The sequence below is a fragment of the Podarcis vaucheri genome (genome assembly GCF_965113315.1).
Source record: "Podarcis vaucheri genome assembly, chromosome: 7".
In the NCBI taxonomy this organism is placed as follows: domain Eukaryota; kingdom Metazoa; phylum Chordata; class Lepidosauria; order Squamata; family Lacertidae; genus Podarcis; species Podarcis vaucheri.
Genome location: NC_138765.1, coordinates 78,422,036 through 78,444,815, shown reverse-complemented (window position 1 = coordinate 78,444,815; position 22,780 = coordinate 78,422,036). Strand labels below are relative to the sequence as shown.

Below are 22,780 nucleotides of genomic sequence, written 5' to 3'. Positions count from 1 at the left end.
CTCACTCAGCTAATCCCAAATTTAATTTTCCCTTTTCTCTTCTCACTTGCCTGTCTTTTGTTTCACCAGGTAAACGTGATCCACACCGCCAACCCTGTGGACCATGCCAGCCACATTGCAGCACAGCCTCAGTTTGTCCAGCCCGTCCACCATTCCTTTGTTGACCTCTCTGGCCACAACCTGGCTAGCCCTCACCCAGGATTTTCAGGTAAGGGCTCTTCCTGCCTTGGATGAACCTCCTTTGACGACTGCTCTGCCCCCTCCAACCCACTCAGATAAAATCCTCTTCAGAGAGGCTCTTTTGCCACTTAGGAGAGGCAGATCTCTGGCTCTCTTCCCAGAGGTGGCTGATATATCAGTCTAATTGCATCCGAGCAGCACTTAATGTCTTGGGGGATATGAAATTCAAGTCTCCCTATGAGGCACAGATAGCCTGCTAGATTTCTTTAAAAGTAGCCTTCGTTTATTTTAAAAAAGAAAAAAGGAATTACAGCCTGTTTCTCCTTGAGCTCTCGGGAAAGGGAGCTTTTCCTTTCCTTTTTTAAATGATTGCCAAGCCTGATGTTGGGATTTCACTGAAAGGTTACATTGTGTGGAGTTACTTATGGGCATTCCTTGGCCCCAACACACTTAGCACAGCCTTCATCAGCCCCAGGGGTGGGGGAAGCTGATGGGAATTGTAGTCCAAAAGATCCAGAGGGCATCAGATTAGCTGAACTAAGCTTTCTCTGCCATTTGTGAACAAGAGCACAATTTGTTTGGCAGTTTCAATAATGGAGAATCAGGAAGAGGCTGGCAGAATAATTCACAAACCGATGAAGGGAGCCCAGGATGGGCATTCATAACCAGAGACTGTGGGTTCCAGTCACTTTTTGACCTCTGGCCCTTAGCAGCCTTGTCATGAGGCTAGGCCTCAATGAGAACCATTAGCCTTTGAAGTTGGAGTGAAGCGGTTAGGAGCAGCTTATGCTTCAGAAATGTAGAGGAGCTGACTGTACAGTTGCTTGGGAACTAGTATACCTTTTTGTAACTACATGTGATAAACACGCAAACTGAGCAAGCATCATTTTTAGGGGGTGGTTTCCTGTATCACACACATAGTGTGATTCTCTAGTGCTTCCTTCTCCAAAAAAACCTGAGTAGTCCTAGAAATATTCCCCTGATCTCCTCTCCACTCTGGGTAAGGAAGCACATGGCATGTGCTGCCTGCTTCTTCCTCTTCTGTGACCATCTAACTGTGCAATCTGCCTCCGTCTTCCAACCCTCTCCTAGTGGTCCCCAGTACTGCCACTGTTGTGATTGTGGTCTGCGTCAGCTTCCTTGTATTCATGATCATCCTGGGCGTGTTCCGGATCAGAGCTGCCCACCAGCAGACAATGCGGGACCAGGATTCTGGGAAGGAGAACGAGATGGACTGGGACGACTCAGCCTTGACCATTACTGTCAACCCCATGGAGGTAAGGCTTGTGCGGTGTTGTGGGTTTCTCTGTGTGGGTTCCCTCCCCTCCTCATAATAATAATAATAATAATAATAATAATAATAATAATAATAATAATATCTTTATTGTCATTGCCCCCTCTCGGGGACAACGAAATTACTTGGCTGCTCCATCCACCCAGGTAGGGCACTCCACACAAAATCAAAACAACTATAAAAACACTAATTAAAACAATACAATATAATACAGCAAGGAAGATTAGATGACTTTCAAAGTCCAGGCTTCCCATTCAGGGCCGAGATCGCTCTGGGGAAGAAGCTGTTCTTAAGACGGCTCGTTCTTGTCTTCATCGTCCTGTATCTCCGTCCCGACGGCAGGAGCTCGAAGAGACAGTGACCAGGATGCGATGGATCTTTTACTATGTCCAGTGCCTTCCTATGGCACCTTGTGGCATAAATCTGCTCTAAGGTGGAGAGTGGGCAGCCAACAATGCTCTCTGCTGCCTTAACAACTCTGCACAACCCCAACCTGTCCCGGGTAGTACAGCTTCCGTACCACACACATAAGCCATAAGTGAGCACGCTCTCAATGGCACAGTGATAGAAGGCAAGCAGCAGTTTCTGCGGAAGATGGTTTTTCCTTAGAATTCTCAAAAAGTACAGTCTCTGCTGCGCCTTCTTCACAAGCCCCCTTGTGTTGACACTCCAGGACAGATCCTCTTGTAATTCAATGCCCAAAAATCAAAAGTGGCTGGACATTGCTCTTCTGTCTCCTGAAGTCCACCACAAGCTCCTTTGTCTTCCTTGTATTTATGAGCAAGTTGTTAGCTCTGCACCACTCTGTCAGCCGCTCCACCTCATCTCTATAGTCCGTTTCACCCTCCCTTTCAGAGATGAGCCCAATCACGGTTGTGTCATCTGCAAATTTGACAACCCTATTACTAGGGTGAGCAGCGACACAATCGTACGTGTAGAGAATATAAAGGAGCGGACTGAGTACGCATTATTATTATTATTATTATTATTATTATTATTATTATTATTATTATTATTGGCATTCCTCTGCCACCAGTGCTGCAGCATCTTCCTCTGGCTTTTCTTTAAAGGCCTTGTATGTGAGAGGCGGGCCTGATGCTAAAGTTTATGAAGCATTTCACCCTTCACTAATTGATTTGAAAAAGGGTGGTGGTGGTAGGGACATCATTTGGACCTCCAGACCTCTCTGGCTGATCCTCAGGACTCTTCCCAAGCCACACCTCTCACTGGCTCTCCCTGAGTGCCTTTATCCCTGAATGGAATGCAATCTAAAGGGAGCCAGCTCTTGGAAGCTGTACAGGCAAACACACCAGCAATTGACGTCTCTCAAACACAAGACATCCATTAAACTGCTGTATCCTGAGCCAACTGAATTTTCCAAAAGTGCCCCTCAGCTCGTTCTCTCCCTGAACATTCCTGGCTTCTGGCCAGCATGAAACATCTACTTGGGCTGACCAGTCTCTGGAACTCAACTGCTCTCTCCTTCCCCTGGACAAGAGATCGCCTGTTGTTGAACTCTGTAGGAGGGGTGCATCACCCTGCCTGCATTTGGAGCTGCGTTGGTCTTCGGCTGGAGTCATGGGCTTGTGTTTTCTGCCTGTGTGGGGAAGAGCAAGCCAGAGGAGACTGGTAGAAGAAAGGACTTGGGTAGAAAGCCTCAGAAGTGAAAAAACAACAACATCACAATGGGTCATTGCTTGTGGGCTTCCCATTTGTGAGAACAGCATGACCCTTCTTACCCATTTATAAAGTATTTACCACTCTTTCAGTAAAAAAATAATTATCAAAGTGGTTTGCAACAAAAATGCGTGAAATCAGTAAAACAAAAGTTTAAAACAGGTATCAGTTAACTATTGTGGAAATATGGATTCTTCATTGCCTGCCTAAGCCTGACAGAATAGAAAAGTTTTCAGTAGGCATTTAAAAGTTGCAACAAAAGGTGCCTTGCATTATTATGTCGTATTCGACTAAACATCTACTCTGAATATACCCCTTGGATCTAAGTACAGTGGTACCCCTGGATACGAACGGGATCCGTTCCAGAGCCCCATTCGCATCCAGAAGCGAATGCAACCTGCGTCTGCGCGTGTGGTCGCGATTCACCACGCATGCGCGTGACGTCATTTTGACCGTCTGCCCGTGCGCAAGAGGCGAAACCCGGAAGTAACACATTTTTTTATTATTACTGTACTTATTTATCTCCTGCCTTTCCTCCCTGACTGGGACTAAAGGCAGCATTCACAAACTGAAACAACTCAGATAAAATTAACAAAGCTAGAATAATATAAAAGGCAGTAAGTTGAAAAGTAATCATTCTCTAATAGGATTCAAATGGTATAAAAGGTAAATCTGTTAAAATACAGATAGCAAACAAGCAGAGCGCTGTTCCTTAAAAAACAACCCCTGCCCAGTGGCCTCTCTTAATGTCAGCGGGGGCAGCTCCAAGTAGAACTAGCATTGGTTGCAATGCCATTCATCCTTTTTTGTGTCTTTGTTTTCCTTGCACAGACATACGAGGACCAGCACAGCAGCGAGGAGGAGGAGGAAGAGGAGGAGGAGGAGAGCGAGGATGGGGAGGAGGAGGACGACATCACCAGCGCTGAGTCCGAGAGCAGTGACGAAGAGGAGGGGGAGCGGGAAGAGGACCAGCAGAACGTGAACAGGCAGCAGCAGCTAGAATGGGATGACTCCACGCTCACCTATTGATCCCAGCTCCCTCCGCTGTTGTATGTCTCTCTCTCTCTGTCTGTCTCTCTGTCTCTCTCCTTTGTTCTTCTGCCCTAGAAGACTCCGCGGCAAAACCACTCCATCGCTCCTGAGAATCCATGGCGTGAACAGAGTCGCTTAGGCCCCCAGAGCTGACCAACACCCCCCCCTTCCTAGACCCCCTGTCCTGGTGTCCTGTCTCTTCTTTCCTGGCTAATCTCGCCAATCAAAATCTCACACCTCTAGAAATTTATTTAGTACCTATTTCTCCCTCGGCTCACAATGACTGGATTATTTTTATTTCTACTCTGCAAGGAACTGCCTTGTGCTATCTGTCTCTCGCTCACACACACACTCCTTGTGTCATCTCATTTAAGGGACGTGACCAGCCCTCTAGTCATTGCACACGCTAGACCATGATTTTGAGGTTTTTTTAATCTTATTTTTGGTCCGGCACTAGGCTTCTGGCGTCGTTTCTCATGCTTTCTTGTTGGGGTGGTTGAGTGTAAAATAATAATAATAATAATGCCAGGATCCTTCTCTCACAAAAAGATTAACTTTTTTAAAACTTTTGGGTCGGATTTATTATTATTTTTATTATTATTATTTTGTGGCTTGTTAACATCCCTGTGATTCTTCTTCTTCTTCTTTTTAAATGCATTTCTATTCCTCCTCCTGAACTCTAGTGCATGTGTAAAGTGGCAGAATGAGGTTAACTATGTTAGAAGATTTAACAGACTTTTTAATATTTTGTAAATAATCTTGGAATTATGTAATTACGTCATTTGTGGTAGTGAAAACGGGGAAAGGGGGGGGGGGACACAAGCCATGCTGGGGTTTTAAAATAAAAAATCATGCCGCATGATGTAATAATAAGGTTTTGGGTTTTCCTCCCCCCAAAAAATTCCTGCAGCAGCAGCATGGGGCAAGTTTAATTAGCGTAGAGGAAAGGCTAACGATGATCCAATGGCATTGGATTAGACTGCCATCTTCTCTCTGGCACAACTCTACTGATGGGTTTCTCCCCTTTTTATTTTTTTATATTTTATTGTTGTGGGGGGTGGTGGCAAAAAACGATTTGACCATGAAGGCATGACCCTTTTCTTTCTGGGTCCAACTGTCCTGCCTCTTGCATTCTGGGTCCTGGTCTGTTTCAGTTTTAGGGACAGTAAGGTGGGCTGGCCAGATCACACAATTTCTTTTGCACAAAGGGAGACAGCCCAGTTGGACCACTTGGGCCTGGTGCTCTCTCTGGGTTGCACACTACTAGTCACGCAGGTGGCTCGGTTGATTGTAAGGAAGGGTGCTTCTGTCTTGGCTGCCTGTCTTAAGTCGTGAACTTGAATATACATTTTGGAGAGGAGGAGGTCAGGTCGACTTTCCTTGCTGGCATCATTCCTGTTGGTTTTTTTTAAAACAAACAAACACTCCTGTCCATTCCCTGTAGCTCCTTTGGTACAATTAACGTGGGGATGTTGGGTCTCTTTTTATTAAGCTTCCGTTCTCTTCTTTTGGTCGTTGTTTACACTGAACATATGCGCTACCTTTCTGTCAAAACTAGGGCATAAGCTATTCCCAGTGGTGACCTTGTGAATACTCTTTAATTAAGCAGTTTAGTCCACAATGTTTGGAGACAGGGCAGGGGGTTGTCGGTGGGAAGACCATGCCCAGTAAAATGTTTCGCCCCAATTTGGAAGGGACCGGAGTGGTTTTCCGAAAAGCAAGTTATGACCCCGATGGCAGTGGTGAGTGCTGGGCTTTTCATTAGGCATGTGGTCCTCCCTCCTCTGGTTTAACTTTTTAGAAATCACTATTCCTTGAGAGAGCCTCGAGTTTATTGCTTTTACAGTTGATTTATTCCCCTGAAGCGGTGTTCTGCTGAAGCTTTTCTTTGTTGCGTGGGTTGCCTGCTAAGGTGAGCCAAGTTCTGACCGGCTGCTTTGCATGAGGGAAAAAAAATCTGGCTGCGTTGCAGTTTTAGGAGTTTGAGCATTGGATTCAGCAGGGCCGGGGGAGAATGTTGGCTGCTGGGATGTCCGTTTGTGGGGAGGCGGAAGGCTTGATCCAGGTGGTTGGAGACAGCAGTGAGGAAATAGAGTGAGACCTCCCCTCATTGGTAGAGTGTCTGCTTTGAATGCAGAAGGGCTGCAGCTTCAATCCCCTGTGGCATCTCCAGGTAGAGCTAGGGATGTCCCTCCTGAAAGTCCTGGGAAGGCACTGCCAGTCAGTGCAGATATTACTGAGCTAGATGGCTGGCTTGGTATAAGGCAGCTTCCTGCAAGATGCTTCTGGACCTGGCATTTTTAATCTCTTACTACCTAGCAGCAGGGTTTGCTTTTGCATAGGGATGAGGACTTGGCAGCACTCCTGATGTTGCTGGGCTCCTGCCCCACAGCCAGCATGACCAGTGGTCAGGGATGATGGGAGCTGTGTCTGCAGGGGCAGAGTCCCCATCTCTCAGTTAGAGGAAAGTCTCTCTGGAGTGCCTTTTACAATAGGGTGGACCTGACGATAGGGAAAGAAAGGCTAAGCCCTGAACAACTTGGCTCATTCCTGTTCCCTTTGGGGGGGGGGATTGTTTAATTGCAAAATGTTAAGGGGCAAGGAAGCTGGTTTTGACCACTTGTTACAAGTGCTAGTTTGAAGTAAAACAAAACAAAACGGGAAAACTTTTAACTTATGTCCAAGTTGCCCTGTGCTTTAAATGTCACTGTGTAGAGAAGACTCCTTAACCCTCTTTTTCATGATACCATCACTGTAGCAGCTGTATTTTAGAGACTGTAAACCTGATCATGACTCTTTCTCTCTCTTTTAAATGCTAATGCTGAAAGGTTGTACACTTTTTCTGATGCAGTATGTAGCCATCATGGATCTAACATTTCAGATGTGTATATTGGTAAATAGGTCAAGTTTGGGGTGGGTGGGGAGTCTGAGCTACAATAAATTTCTGGTTCTAAATTTTTCTTTTGTTATTGTCTAACTTTCTGCCTCTTTGTTAGGCCTCTAAGCTGATTTCTTTCTGCCTAGCAACTGAATGCATATTTTTTTTTATCCTATACTGTTTAGGAAACAAAATGTGGAAGCGTTTTTCGGACAGGGCTTATGGAGGCTATAAACATAGATTTGGAAGCAGGATCTGATGACGGTATCCTCTTAAGTTCTTTTGTGCTTGTACAGATAAGGGCCGTAGCTCAGTTGAAGAGCATCTGCCTTGCAAGCAGAAGGCATGGCCAGGTATGGTTGGGAGAGACACCTGCCTGAAACCCTGGAGAGCAGCTTCCAGACCGTGTTGACAATACTGAGCTAGATGGTCCCCTGCTCTGACTTATTATAAAGCAAGGTACCGTATTTTTCACCCTATAGGATGCACCTAGATTTTGGGGGGGGGGAATAAAGGGGGGACATTAATTTTTTTTCCCCTTGGCGCGGGACTGGGGTGGGGGAAGCTCGGGCTTCCCCCGACGCCAGCCCCCAGAACGGGACCCAGAGTCATGCCGAAGCTGCATGCAGCTTTGGCATCGCTCTGGGAGCTTGCAGGGCTGGAGGAGGGGGAAGCCCTCCACCAGCCTTCTAACCAAGTCAGGGGACAACGGGAAAGGCGCGCTGCACCTCCCGCTATTCCCCGAGTTTGGGGGGGGTGACGGGGAGGAGCAGTCTTCTCCCCCCCCCCCGCCAGCCTTCTAACCAAGTCGGGGGACAGTGGGAAAGGCGCGCTGTGCCTCCCCGCTGTCCCCCGAGTTTGCAGGGCTGGCGGTGGGGCTCTCCTGAAGCCTGGAGAGCGAGAGGGGTGGGTGCGCACTGACCCCTCTTGCTCTCCTGGCTTCAGCGAAAGCCTGCATTTGCACCATAGGACGCACACACATTTCCCCTTCATTTTTGGAGGGGGGAAAGTGCATCCTATAGGGCGAAAAATACGGTAGGTCTTTGAAAAGTTTTGGGCCCAGGAAAAGAAATCTAAGTATATAAAAAGTCTTCAGTTTTGCAAAAAGGCAGTTTGGAACCTGAGTGTTGAGGCATCCTTGCTCATTCTGTCTTTTGCAAATATCTGTAAGCTGCTCACATGATGAACATTATTATTAGTGGCCCTTGCAGCGTACCAACAAGACAGTCCAACTGCTAATAAGAAATGACAAGGACACACTTTAACAAAAACAGCTGTATTTCAGTCCCCAAACCAAGCACCTGAAATCACATGTAAACCTTTATAAATGCAAATCTTTGGCTTAAGCCCCACATAGGTACAAAAAACAGTTCAGAATCGGCTTGTACATAGTACCTCAAGGCTGTTTTCTTTACAGTTATTAGCTAAGTATAGGTGAAACAAAAAAATTACTTAGCACAGTGACTATCCACTACTCTTAAGTGTAAGAGTTTTGATCTTTACTACAACCATGCAAGTAAAGCATTGCAGGAGACACTGTCACCTGTAGTATTTTCTTCTTTTTTTATAGAGGTGAGGGTGCATGTGTTACACAAAAGAATCCAGAAAAGAAAGGCATCAAATCCTCCTCCTAGAGAGCCCAGCTCTTCTTCCGGTTTTGGAGGTTTTCACACTACAAATACCTCTGTTCAACCAGTGAACAAGTAAATTATATCTAGCACACGCCTTATCAGTATAAAATACACAACACACAAAACCACACATACCCCTTTCAAAGCCATCCTTTTAAAATGCATGTGCTGGAAGGATGCTGCTAACTGCTTTGCCCAAAGGCCCAGTCCTCACTCTGCTGAGAGGCCAAAGCAATCTTGAAGTTACAGAATGCCTGTACAAGGACCTCCTGTAATCCATGAATGGAATCACAAAGACACACATAAACAAAGATGTGCAGGAGGAGTAGCTTTCCAGCAAGAAAAGACTCAAGCAGTCGCATAAATAGCCAAGAAGTGGGAAACCTTTTCTTGGAGGGTCCATTTCAAAGGATGGGCAGGTGCTGGGGGCTTCAGCCGACCCCCAAATAATATTGAGAGGGGGTGCCACTACTGGGCCCCATCTCCCCGCCCTACAGCGAGGATGAACATCACAAGTTGCAGCCCAGTTGTGGAGAGGGGCAGCAGCTCTCTGCCGCCAACTCTTCACTCCAAGGAAGCTGCCTTGGCACAGGCCAAAGCCAGGCTCAGATGGGAGCCTGTTGAGGGGAGGGGGCTGGTCACGTGTATGATGTGATGCCCCCCCCCCCAATGTTGGACACAACTCGGTGCGCCTGGCAGGTAGATAAAAGAGGCTTAGAGAACTATTGCCTGTTGTCCTTGGACACATTGTGAGCCAGCCAGTTGACTTTGGTTTTCCAGCTCTCCCGCAGGGCTTCGTTAAACTTGAGCTGGAAGTGTTTCCTCGCCTCCTCATCCGTCTTCCCTAATGCCAACGAGTCCTAAGGAAGGAGGAAAAAAGGAACTAAATTTATTGTTTTATTTTTAGTTCAGTTTCTTACCCGCCCTTCACCGTAAGGTCCCAGCAACTAAAAACACAGTATTAAAAACAATTTAAGACAGGAGTTCTCAAACTGGTCCATGCTCCATATCCACATTGATTTTTAACTCTGTTTTTATTGCTGCTTTCATTTCTTACATATTATAGTTTGTTGTGTTCTGTGGAATTTTAAACGCAGTACAATGTGTAAGAAATGAAGCTACCAAAAAATGATTGAAAATCGTGCAACACCTAACAATTGCTGTGACAGGCAGAACTATTCAGTGGTCTGTGGGGGGCGGAATTTTGGGGGCAATGGGGTCAGCCTGCTGTAAAGGTGGGTCCTTGCCTGACCTTAAGGTTCCCTTGGAACCTGCCTGATCTCTCTCTCACCTTGAGATACTGGATGTCTTTGGAGCAGCTTAGCTCCGGCAGCCCCGCTGCTTTCATCAGTGCAAACAGGTGTAGAAAGAGGAGGCCGTGGCATCGGAGGATCATGTAGGCTCTTTCACAGTACTCTCTGAATCTGGAAGGACAAAGGTATGAAATGGAAGTGGATGGAAGGGAGGACAATGCTTCCCTCCCAGATAAATAAATAAATCACACAACTTAATTTCACTAGGATTTGCACTAGATACAATTGTACACAGCAACATATACATAGAGCAACTAATGGGCTTTGTGGACTGCTTAGTACAGCCCATTGCCAGAACCCAACTCTACACACACCGTCTATAAAAACAAGCAAATGTATAATTAGTTAGATAATTTGTAATACCTCTTACACCACTGATTTATTAATTGCCTTCTAAGCCATAGTCTCAAGGTGTATTACATGCAAGATAATTAAAAGCATTTTAACACACAAAAACAATGAATAAATTTAAAACAAGACTAAAACCCTAGCAAGTGGCCTTAACACGTGTTACAGACCATTCATCAAGCTGGGTGTGTGTGTCTTCAACTGTTTCCGAAAGTGCACATAGTGGGCTCCTTCCGTATCTCGAAATGCTATTCCACAGAAGGGGCATCCACAATAAATGCCCTGCTCTGAGCTACTGCAGAGTGCACTTCAGAAGTCTTTGAAACTTGCAAAAGAAACCCTCCCGCAGAGTACAGCAATCTACTGGGTGTGTAAGGCACAAGGCGGCCTCTCGAGTAAATTGGTTCTGAGCTGTATACGGACTTACGTGTTAGCACCATATGTGGGTGTATTTTTGCCTTTTTTAATATACAGGTGGTGTACAATGTTAGGCCCATTAACTTCAGTGGGTCTGCTCTGAGTAGGACTCACATTGGGTGCAGCCCATGAATTTCCTCCCGTGTGCAGGTGTTAATACACAGAGAGATTTTACACACAGACACTGTGCATGCGCATATGCCTTTTACACACAACATCCATTGTATATAGTCCATCTCTCTGCCTTTGTTTCTCAGTTACCAGCCGCTCCCAGCCCTGGACACAAAATAAAGCCCTTGATTCCACCCTAAGCCCCAGGCAAGTTGGGGAGGGGAGGGGAGAGCCCTGCCAGAGCAAATTGGGGGCAACTTTCAAAGCGACACAGAGCTCATCCTTTACCGTTCAAACTTCTCGCTGTTGCTGGTTTTGCCCTGCTGGATTACGTGGACAAAGTCGTAGGTCAAGATGAAAGGGACCCGCTCGCGATTGATCCCGAACTTGGTCTTGAAATTTCCCAGGAAGTGGCCAAAATCAATGTGAAACAGCTGGAAACAAATGGGGGGGGGGAGAGCAGGTTAGGGCTTCTAATTGCAAGCCTGGCAGCATCGTCCCAACGGCCTAGAATTTCCCAACACTGAAGACAGACCCTACTTGCACCATTCTAAAAACCAACAAATTCTGCACTAAGAAATTACACACTAGGTAGTGCAAACCTTAAGCAAATCTGCCGTTTACAGCAACTGGTATTCAGAAGCATTACTGCCTCCGACAGTGGAGGCAGAGAAGAGCCTTCATGGCTAGTGGCCATTAGCAGCCCCCTCCATGAATTTGTCCAATCCTCTTTTAAAGCCATCCAAGTTGGTGGCCATCACTACCTACTGCGGAAGCAAATTCTATTGGGGGAGGGGATTTTATCTAGCTGCTGTCTTCATGCCATGCATAAATTTACAAGCTGCTAATGTGTAGCCTCTTCAATGCCCTTTTCTCTTAAAGATGTCCCTAATGCTGCAACCTCCTTCTGGGAGAGTTTGAAAGCCACTGCAGAAGCCTTCCTTATCGGTACAAAACTATTTCACTGGTGTTGAGAGGATTCAAAAAGAGGTGGGAAGAAATTAACCAGCTGCATTGCCCCTTGAAGGCGTATCAGATTGCCGATACCTGGCCGTTCTCTCGGATCATGATGTTGTCACTGTGGCGGTCTCCAATGCCAAGCACGTAGGTGGCCACGCAGTATCCAGCACAGGAGAGCGTGAATTCCTCAATGGCTCGGTCCAGCGCGTCGCTACACGAAAGGCAGGGAACAAAAACCCACTGAAGATAAGCTGGAGCTCATCCTTGCAAGGCAACGTAACCTTGCAGCCGGTGTGGTATAGTGGTTAAAGTGCTGGACTAGGACCTGGGAGACCAGGGTTCAAATCCCTGGTCCATCATGAAGTTCGCTGGATGCATACCAAATCTACCTCTCAGGGTTGTTGGTGGGTAAAATGGGGAGGTGGTGAAACCATGTATGCTGTCGCCTCGAGTTCCTTGGTGGGACGTAAATCAAATAATTGAAAATAACATTGGAGTGAGCTAGGTCAGAGAACATGGCCAACGTCTCCATGGCTTCACATACAACCATATGCATTTAAAGAGCACAACTTCCTCGAAAGAATCCCAGGAACTAGTTTGTTATGGGTACTGGGAATTATGGGGGTAAAAACTACAGTTCCTAGGATTCTCTGGGAGGTGGAACCATGTGCTTTAAATGTATGGTGTGTATGCACCATACATTTGTTACAACCACAAATAGAATGTAGGTGCTGGGGGGGGGGGGGTTTGCCTTCTCCCATATATACCAGGTAAAACACCTTAACCCAGCCCCAAACAGCAAACATACTGTGTCAATGCGGGAAGGGATGTTCTCAGTTGCAGCACTCATTACATAACAGCCTCCCCTTCACAGATCTGGCAGGTGCCAACCTTAATGGGTTTAAGCCATCTTTTAAAAGACATTTCTATTTATCCAGGTATTTAGATGATCTGTTGCTGGGGCTGCTAGTGTGATGCGCACAACTTCCCACACTCACGAGGTGCTGAGGGTGGTTATTTTTTTCCCTTGGAAAGTAGATAGGACTGGAGGAGGAAGTTGGGTAAGTGACTTTCTTTCCCACTTCCTCTTTCAGCTTTATGTACTTTTTAAAGCTCCCAATGAACTCAAGGCACCAGCTTAAAAATTCTGCATGTGCCCAGTAAGCCTATCAAAGGTTGGTGACCCTTCATCTATTTGGGAAGTCGTGGGGTGTTTTTTTAACCCTCACTGAACCATTTTGCAATTTGATTTGTATTTGTGGGCTTGTACAGCAGCACTAAGCTCCTCATTCCATTCATGCAAGCATATATGTCGGCACAACACAATCTCCCTCCCTTCCTATGGAGAAGATCTGGGGGTGGAGTGGAGTGGAGGCGGAGAGAGAAGTTCCCATGTGTGAACTCAAATCCTTGCACTAATGGAACAAGAGGCCTTAGATACAACCTACTGTTCTTACTTGGTCTCACAATAATTAAAAAATAGCAGTAGTCATAGTAAGGAAATAGAATTGTAGAGTTAGAAGGGGGTCATCTATTCCAACCCCCTGCAATAATACAAAAACTTACCCTGGGTTCTTGGACTTCAGCCAGTTCAACAAGGCGTCCTTGTTGAAGGCGGCAGTGGCCGCCATATTGCTCTTGTTGAGCTGAATGTTGGCAATCGTGTCCGAGTCCATGACCACTTCTATCAGCCCTGTCTTGTCTCCCGTGGAAAGGCAGCCATAAGGAGTCATCCTTAAAGAAGGTAAGAGTGAGGGGAAGATGTCAGGACCCTTTTAAAAAAATTCTGGGTGTTTTGCAGGGAAGCCATTGCCAGCCCAAGTGGGCAAGAGGCAGGTACATGGCCTAAAAGACCCAAAACCAGACCCAGGCATGGGTCCCCAAGTTCTTAAAAGGCCTGGAAGGAAGGTGTGTCGCCCAAGCCATGGTCATTGTTGGGGGAAGAGAGCAGGGACTCAAGGCTGTCCTGATGCCAGAGAGGTATTTTGAAGAGTCTGGAGCAAGCCCTGAGGCAAGGGCTTTTATATACCCTGGAATACCGGGATTGGCTGTTGGGCAGTCAGCTGACAGAATGCTTGGACAGTGTAGAGTTTGTGCCTTAAAAGTGCCATTTTATGCTGGGCTACCAGTCTGCTCTGATTGCAGCAGCCGCAGAGGTAGCGCACCATTAACAGCCTAGTTTGAGACTTTCACTCCATTGCCCTACACACATAAACACACACCCCAACACCCAGGGTTAATTTGCAAATATCAAGAGAGACAGGAGCGAGAGACCCAAACCAGCCTCAATGGCTTGCTCTTTTGTGGACCAGTAGCTAAATGGATCTCTCAGCCCTAATCAACCTCAGAGGGTTGTTGTGAAGGTAAAATTTGTGGGCGGGGGGAGAGAAGAGAAGAAAGAACTATGTATGCAGCCTTAAGGACCTTGGATGAAAGGGGGGTGTATAAACATCATAATTATTTATTTTGGAACTCACCTGAGATCTAGCCCTTCTTTCTTCCACAGGATATCCATCAGCTGGATCATCTGCAGGGTCAACATATCCTGACGGAGATCTGAAAAATTAAGAAACATTTCTCTTTTTTTCTCTATTCATCCCATGATTTCTCCCATTTCATCAGTGGTTATGATGATGGGAACGTTTGCCTTTGTGTGTTCTTCATTTGGCCACAATGGGGCACTAACAGCATGCAGATTTGTGCATTCCCGTGTTTTAGGGTGCTCTGATGATTAAAACTGGGAAAGTTGGGGTAGCATTGTGACTAAGAGACTAAGGGTTGTAGCCAGCATTAGTCCTACTCAGAGTACACTCTGTGCAACTGATTGGCATGGCTAACTTAGCAAAACATAGCCTGATGAGACCTAGGGAGGAGTCTCCTAAGTTGTACATCTTGCCTCTGTCAACACGAACTCACTTAGCAGTAGGAAAACTGATGCCTGTTCATTGGGCATCATAATACAAGGTTGTTGTAAAAAGATTACCAGCATAATGCACAATCTTTGTGCTAGGAAACTAGCATGCCAACTTAAGATATGTACCTTCTTTAGGAAAGCGGTTTTTTGTATGTTAGCCGGCATGTTGTTTACTTAATCTACACCCTACAGTGTCAACAGTGGAAATAAAATTCCAGGGTTGCTTTAAAAAATCCACATTAAAAGCAAATACCCTGCAAACCGTCACAAATGTGGATGTAGATAGATATGTGCATGCCCCAGAACAGCCTCTATGCAACCACACCTCTTAATTCCCTTGTCAAAACTCACTAGTTTTAATCAATAATAAGCCAGAGCAGGCACTCATGCAGAGACACTGCAGGCAGCCTCTTTCCTGAAAGGTGGTCCCAGGAGCCTTAAGTCCAGGAATGGGCAACATGCAGCCTTCCAGATGTTGCTGGACAACAAACGCCTTATTCCTACTTTATTGTAACAAAGCCAGAGTAAACGTAGTTGAAATAATCACATACTCTTCTAATTTCCCACATCCTCTGCTCTTTCCCAGTGTCTATTTTAAACTGTAAGCAGCTTGGGGCAAGGACCTGCCATATCGCTGTTTGTAAAAACACTACACACAGACAGCATCAAACAGAGAAGTGATAGCCAGCTGCATAGTTTAACTACGTGCTTCTTAGTTAACACGACCACGGTTACTGGGAGAGGCATCTCCCTGGGACAAAGAGGCTCCTCCTATATCCCCAACCCAGCAAGAAGCTGTTGTGTGGCTTCCTTACCGTCTCCATTTTTGAAGATGATCCCCACATTGCTGGTGCCGCATATCTCTTCATTGTTAAACACGATCCACAGAGGCTTCATCTTTGAGTCCATGAAAGTGCAAAGCTCCACACTAGAAAAATTGCACACACACACATATATATATATGAAAACCAACTGAAAACCTCCACCCACTTGCAGAAGCTTGGAGGTAAGAAGGGGTGAAAATAATAAAACTTTTAAATGGTGCAAGATAGACTCTTTCCACATAGCCATGCTGTGTTGTCAAGCTGCTCTGCTGGATCCCTGGCAGAAGGAGGGAGATCTTCCCCCCAACACCTGCTGCCAGGTCCTTCAAAATCAGGGTTTCCTAAACTTGGGTCACCAGTTGCTTTTGGACTACAACTCCCATCATCCCTAGCTAGCAGGACCAGTGATCAGGGATGATGGGAACTGTAGTCCAAAAGCAGCTGGGGACCGAAGTGTGGGAAGCCCTGCTTTAAAAGGAGAGGCTAGGGATCAAACCCAGGCCCTTCTACGTGCAAGGCATGTGCTCTGCTAGTGACCTACAGCCCTTCCCTTGAGGCGTTAAGAACAAAAGGAAGCTGTTTTATACAGGGTCAAACCATTCGGTCTATCTAGTTCAGTACTGCCTGCAATGACTGGCAGTGACTCTCCAGGGTTTCAGGCAGGGAATCTTTCCCAGCCCTGCCTGGAAACACCAATGGGTCATTCTGCTTGCAAAGAAGATGCTCTACAGCTGAGCTCAGAGCCCACCTGGATCCACACCATCCTAGGCCCAGATTGTGCAAAATGCTACAGCCAAACAGTTGGTGGGGGCAGATGACTGCCAGCACTTAACTCTGGTGCTTAAAAGCTTGCATTGGCTGCACGATTGCTCAAATTTGAGGTTCTTGTACTAATTTATAAGGCCCTTCGCAACTTGGGTCCAAGGGGCTGCTTATACCCCTTGTATCCCTGCCTGATTACTGAGCCCTTCAGGGAAGTCACTGTCAATGGTCCCCCGCAAGGCTCAAGATGAATGGCTCATATCTGTGGGTTTGGTTTTGGGGAAACACTTCTGAGGAGCAACCTCCCAGCAGAGATCACACAGACCCCCCTCTCCCTGTTGAACTTCTGACTCCTGATAAAGAACCCTATTATTCCAACAGGCATTGTGAGTTCCCTGACTTGATGTTTTAAAACAGCATCTTGGGCTGTTTAAAACGTGTTTTTCATCTTTGTCGGGTCCTGGGCAGTACAAACTGCTGAAATCGATAAGATGAAATCGGCCCACTCTGAGCGACCGCAAGCTCTGGTGTGATCCAAAGTACCCCCTTGTGTCAGCAACGGGAAATCCTTTTCAGCCCAGGGGCCAAGTGGAGCGGAGCCACATGTGGTAAATTTACTCTATCCTTGCTCCAGGCAAGCGATATCAGCATTTAGCAACACATTCTAGCTGGGAGGATGCAAGGCAGAGCTGCTGAGGGGTGTGGCCCGAGAAGGGGTGTGGCCTAGGGAGAGTTCCGAGGGGGTCTGGAGGGCCACATCCAGCCCCGTGCCTGAGCACCGCCAGCCCTGCCTTACCTGACTTTTGCCAGGATGACACTGGGGTTCAAGGGAGACTGAAGGTTGGAGAGAGCTTCCAGGTAGGTCTCTTGCCGCAAACAGGTGTGCATGAACTCCTTAGTTTGAGGCTTGGGGTTCTTTAGGGCACTTAATTTGACAATGCCATTCAAGGCCTTCATCTTGTTGAGGGCTTCACTCTGCATCAGGAAGCAGAATGAAAAATTACATAATGTAAAACACAACCAGAGCCAAGTCAGCTCATTTCGTTCTATTCAAAATATTTAAGGCGTCCAAATAAGATCCCGCTGACAGTCCATTTGGCCTCTGTACGTGAAATAAACGTGCTATTTAATCCCCCGGGGCTGTATTCAGACCTTTAGAGACCCTAAACACCTATAAGATTCTGGTGCCTCCATATATAATTCAAACTATAAACAACCCGTAAAATAAAATTTTATTTTTCAAAATGAAACAAAACCTACAGTAAGAAGGAAAATTATATTTGATTCCCCCCCCCCACTTCTTCTAATCACAATGGAAAATTTCTGTGGTGCCCCTTTTCCCCTTGATGCCCTAAGCCATGGGTAGGCAAACTAAGGGCCGGGGGCCGGATCTGGCCCAATTGCCTTCTCAATTCGGTCCGTAGACAGTCCGGAAATCAGCGTGTTTATACATGAGTGGAATGTGTGCTTTTATTTAAAATGCATCTCTGGGTTATTTGTGGGGCATAGGAATTCATTCATTCCCCCCCCCCCAAAAAAATATAGTTCGGCCCCCCACAAGGTCTGAGAGACAGTGGACTGGCACCCTGCTGAAAAAGTTTGTTGACCCCTGCACCTAAGCACCATAACTGTCAACTTTTCCCTTTTCTTGCGAGGAATCCTATTCGGAATAAGGGAATTTCCCTTTTAAAAGGGGGGAAGTTGACAGCTATGCTTATTTTGCTTAATGGTTAATCCAGCCCTGGGCCCTGCCCTGTACCAACCTGCTGGTTTGAAAAAGTGCAAGCATCCCCTTTGGACAAGCCAGCTGCTTACCTGCCTCATCAGAGATTTCATGTGGTGGGTGCTACCTCGGCAATAAGCTTCCAGGATCAGGCCAAACCTTAAGGCCACAGATGGGACATGCATTTCAGATCTAAGCGGGAATGGTGAGAGGAGGAAATTGACATTTTAGGATGATGGTATCTTTAAAAAAAAATAATCCTTCACCCAAAATGAGTTTCAGGGCAAACTGTACAACAACAAAATATAATAAAAGCAAAATATCAGAAGACAATTAAAAAAAAACCCTAAGAAAACAAACACAAAGCAAGCCACAGACAAAGGTAATCCCTTATTAACTTGTTGCCAAAAATGATAAGAATGTTGGTGCCAGTGATTATGGGGATGGATACATTCTAAAGACGGGTGGGAGCCACCACAGAAAAAGGCCCTGCCCATTTGTTCAAGCATATAAATACGCCTCAGCAAGTGAGGGCCCTCAGAGAAAGGCCTCTGTTGAAAATGCTGGTTAAAAGCCCCACAAAATTACTTCTTGGTTAATTATAATTTATTGGTGATTTTATCCATCCTTCACCAGAAAGTCCCAAAGTGGGTTACAGCCACATTAAAAATACAATATTAAAATCAGTTGACACAGCTTGGGTCTTTGGCAACAGCAACAACAACAAGCAGGTGGGGAGGAGATTTTCATTGGGATCACAGCTGGCCGGGGAGGGGGTGTGTGGAATAAGGAAAGAATTAAACTCCGTATTCCTTCCCTGCCACAGCCCATGTCATGCAGTTAGCTTTTAACTGTACACAAAGTACTTCCTTACCTGAGGTGCCAGAACAGGAAGTGCCCTATTTTGCGATTGGATAAGGCCCTGTCCAACAGGAATGTGGTCAATTTGCAGTCTAAATAAGATTCATACTTCAGCACTTGGACCAGCTGGAGGAGGTACTGGAACAATTCAGCATCTCTGCAGAAGGAGAGGCGGCAGCAGAGGAGTCATTTCCACACCCCAAGTGCAGAGGCATCAGTTGACACGCAGCACAGGGCTAATGTAAACCAGAAAACCCACCTCTTCCTCCCCATTGTTCTTATTCCCTTCATCTATTTATTTTTATTTCGGGGGGGGGGGGTGAGGGAGACAGACTGCTGGGGCAGAAGGCACGGAGCCCGACAGCAGGAGGAGCCAGAGCCAGTGACAGGAAAGGGTATGGCTGGCTGGTGTGCCTCGGACAGAATTGTTCCATGCTGCAACCTTCAGTTACAGTTCTCACAGGTTTCAACTTTCATTCCAGCAACTTTGTGGGCACGACAGAGAGTTATGCAGACAGTTCCATAGCCACTCATGACTCCACCCTGGGTAGGCGTGGGTTAGCTTTCTGCCCTCTTGTTTGCTTGGCCCAACCCCTTTGCTGGTTCCCATTGGGACTGGTAGGGCAGAAAAATGAGGCAAAGCAAGAATGAGGGCCAGCAGGAACCCACTCATTCTAGTTTTATCCCCACACACCTCCCTGCTGAGTTCTACAAGGGCAACACTGAGATTGAGGAGGAGCATGGAGATGAACTGGGAGAAGGCAAGCAGGTGGGGGGCTGGCTGATGATACTGAGATTGATGGGGCAGCACCCCATTTGCCTTAACAGACCATCCTCTGATGTTTTCACACACACACACCCTGACACCAGGCAATACGTTATTGCAAAAACGAAGGTGCAGAATGTAACAAATTGGTTTTACTGATATTACTCCTCATGCTTTTATCCTATCCTTCCACCAAGGAGTTCAAGGGGGTGCACAACGTTTCCTTGCCTGCCACCCCCAGTTTTTTGTGGGTGTGGTTCAGAGACTTTCACTGTACTGTTTTTGACGCCTGCTAAAAGCTTCCTTGTTTAGGCAAGCCTATCTAGCCCTGTTAAGTTCATTATGTGCTTTTGTTTATAAATACCGTGGGAAGGGTGGAATTGCTGAATATTGATTACATACTGCATAACTGAGTATTGAATAAATGAATATTAATTACATACTGTATAAATAAATATTGAATAAATGAATACTGATTACACACTGCATGAATAAGTGGAAACAATAAAATGGTGTTTAGGGAGGAAATAAAAAAAATTAATTCAATTGATTTTATCTATATTTTGGTCATTTTATTGCATCCACTGTTTTTTAAAGTCTGTTGGTCTTTCTGCTATTTTTTAAAAATGAGCACTTTGTACCATTTTATGCAAAATAGGGTCTGTGGCTGCTGCTTGTATGGCTCACCTGCCCCCACTTTCCAAACATCTATTGGCAGCTATGCAAACTGCAGCATGACGACACCTTAAGTTTTTATGTATATAAGAAGAAAGCCAGTACTAATGGGCCTAACTTAGTCATCCCGGTTAATTAGGCAAACTCTCCCCTCAGCCATCATCTAGGGGAAGCCATTACAGAAATGGGAGAGGTGGAAAGCAGAACTCGCTCCACTGGCTCTGCTGTGGCAGGCCAGCCACTTAAAGCATCCCCTGTCATCTCAGGGCAGCCATTCCACCAAGCTGTCTCAGTGGGAGAGATAGGAAACAGAAGACTCATTTCATCCGCTTTGCTGGAGGCCTAGCTCCATCAGGCACCTCCTGTGCCCCCTGAACTGTGCCAACTGCTTAGAAACTGGTGCCTGAGTTTTGATTTTGATTTTGCCTCCCTCTCTCTTTTGCCTTGCGTGTCGCCTTTTTCCAGATTGTAAGCCTGAGGGTAGGGACTGTCTTGTTTTGATTGTATGTAAGCCACTGTAGGAGCATTTTTGGCTGAGGAGCAGGGTACAAATGCTGTCAATAAATAAATATAAGTGGGCATTGGCTACATTCCACCTTTTGTGTTATCAAATGGCATATAAATCTAGCCAAATGAGTTTTGCTTTACTCACGTCAACTTTTTCAGTGAGTTGACTGTGAAGGAACCCACGTAGCGATCGGGGAAGTTGAAATCCAGCAGCTCTAAGGCGTTGAGAACGGGCAGCTCCGGCCAAGACTGTAACAAGTGGATCATCTGCAAAGTGGGCATTTTTTTTAAAAGGCAGACTGAAAACAATAAAATACTTGCGGTGGGAGGGAAAGAAGAAAGACTGACAAACTGGAACACGTCCAGAGGTTGTTGGAGGGTCCAGAACCTCTTTCTGCCCAAGGGCCGCATTCTATTTTGGGCAACCTCCCAGGGGGCACATGCCAGCAGTGGGCGGAGCCAGCGGAAGTGGGTGGAGCAAAAATCGAAACTTTTGCCTTTGTACGTTAGTTTGATTGCCACACCAGCTCACAAACCCCTCTTTCCTCTCTCTAGACAAGCAATAGGCATTACTAGACACATTCCAGTCAGGCACAAAAAAAGTCCTGTGAGGACCAAGTCTTACGAACAACGGTTGAAAGAGATGAGAAAGGAGCAAGGCCTTCTGGGTGACTGAAAAGGCTTAAGCTGAAGTATCCTTCTAGCTACTGCAGTAGAGCATGCCAGCTCAAGCACTCTGCTGGCTACCTTGTGCAGAAGGGATCACCTTTGTCCCTTTCTCAGAGCTTGGAGGAGGTTGTGGGGAGAGGAAGTTGGTGTCAAAAACTCCACTGCCACAAACAGGAAGGTGGGGGATGCAATGGGGGGGAGGCAGCTGATCAAAGAGGATGGAGGGAGTAACAGAGTTGCCACCCACCCTTGTGACAAGGATGGATTCTTTTTAACTTGTTGGCTTTGAAGAAAAAAAACTGTTTTCCCCAGCATGGTTTCACATATTCTGCCATTCTGTACAATTCTGCATTTTAAAAACATATACACGTGCATAGATAGATAGAGGTTCTAGAACCCATGTTTGACTTGAACATCTGCATGCAACACCTGAACGTTCACTCTCTGCCAACGGCTGCCCTGGCTCCCAAGCAAGAACTTCTCACCTGAGCAACATCTTCGTGCTTGTTCCATTTGGTTACAACCAGCAGCTTCGCCAGGGCACCTGGGTACTGGTCCCGCACCTGATGCCTCATTTTCCACACAAGGTCTTTCTCATGCTCGTAGAGTTCGGTGTGAGATCGGCGCTCCAGAATCTCTTTCAGCTGTTGCTTCTGAACCATGGGGATTGATACAATATTGACTTAGCACATTTATACCCTACTTTTCCCTCAGGGAGGCTCCTCCTCCCTCCTCGTCTTATCCTCGCGGCAGCCCCATGAGGCAGGTTAGGCTGAGAGTGCATGGTCACACCCAGTGAGCCTTGTGGCTGATTGGGGGATTCGAACCCTGGTCTCCAAGGTCCTAGGCCGATACTCTCTAACCCCTACACCACACTGCCTTCACCTCCATGAATTTGACTAATTCTCTTTTAAAGCCTAATAATAATAATAATAATAATAATAATAATAATAATAATAATAATAATAATAATAATATATTTATACCCCGCCCATCTGGCTGGGCTTCCCCAGCCACTCTGGGGAGCTTCCCAAAAAATATTAAAATACTGTGATACATCAAACATTAAAAGCTCCCCTAAACAGGGCTGCCTTCAGATGTCTTCTAAAAGTCTGGTAGTTGTTGTTCTCTTTGACATCTGGTGGGAGGGCATTCCACAGGGAGGGCGCCACTACCGAGAAGGCCCATTTGTGAGGGGGTAGCACGGTGTTGCACAAGCAGGCAACTGAAAATGCACT

At 46.3% G+C, this 22,780-nt stretch overlaps 2 protein-coding genes across 6 annotated transcripts in view; one reads left to right on the top strand and one right to left on the bottom strand.

Annotated features, from left to right (window-relative positions):
- Positions 1–7,142, top strand: part of CLSTN1 (calsyntenin 1) — a 62,607-nt gene extending 55,465 nt beyond the window's left edge. For all 3 annotated transcript variants that reach the window (XM_082229936.1, XM_082229934.1, XM_082229935.1), the window contains 3 exons: positions 70–208; positions 1,273–1,457; positions 3,983–7,142. In XM_082229936.1, the coding sequence (XP_082086062.1) occupies positions 70–208; positions 1,273–1,457; positions 3,983–4,180 (522 nt within the window). In that variant the 3' untranslated portion in view covers positions 4,181–7,142. The remainder of the gene's footprint in view (positions 1–69; positions 209–1,272; positions 1,458–3,982) is intronic.
- A 1,179-nt stretch (positions 7,143–8,321) lies between these two features.
- The window catches only part of PIK3CD (phosphatidylinositol-4,5-bisphosphate 3-kinase catalytic subunit delta), a 50,168-nt gene continuing 35,709 nt past the window's right edge, over positions 8,322–22,780 (bottom strand). For all 3 annotated transcript variants that reach the window (XM_082229893.1, XM_082229891.1, XM_082229892.1), the window contains exons 12-23: positions 22,028–22,195; positions 21,019–21,140; positions 18,939–19,082; positions 18,157–18,256; positions 17,138–17,316; positions 15,571–15,683; positions 14,319–14,397; positions 13,408–13,575; positions 11,929–12,052; positions 11,170–11,315; positions 9,984–10,116; positions 8,322–9,552 (exon numbers count right to left, since the gene is read on the bottom strand). In XM_082229893.1, coding sequence (XP_082086019.1) covers positions 9,415–9,552; positions 9,984–10,116; positions 11,170–11,315; positions 11,929–12,052; positions 13,408–13,575; positions 14,319–14,397; positions 15,571–15,683; positions 17,138–17,316; positions 18,157–18,256; positions 18,939–19,082; positions 21,019–21,140; positions 22,028–22,195 — 1,614 coding nt within the window. In that variant the 3' untranslated portion in view covers positions 8,322–9,414. The remainder of the gene's footprint in view (positions 9,553–9,983; positions 10,117–11,169; positions 11,316–11,928; positions 12,053–13,407; positions 13,576–14,318; positions 14,398–15,570; positions 15,684–17,137; positions 17,317–18,156; positions 18,257–18,938; positions 19,083–21,018; positions 21,141–22,027; positions 22,196–22,780) is intronic.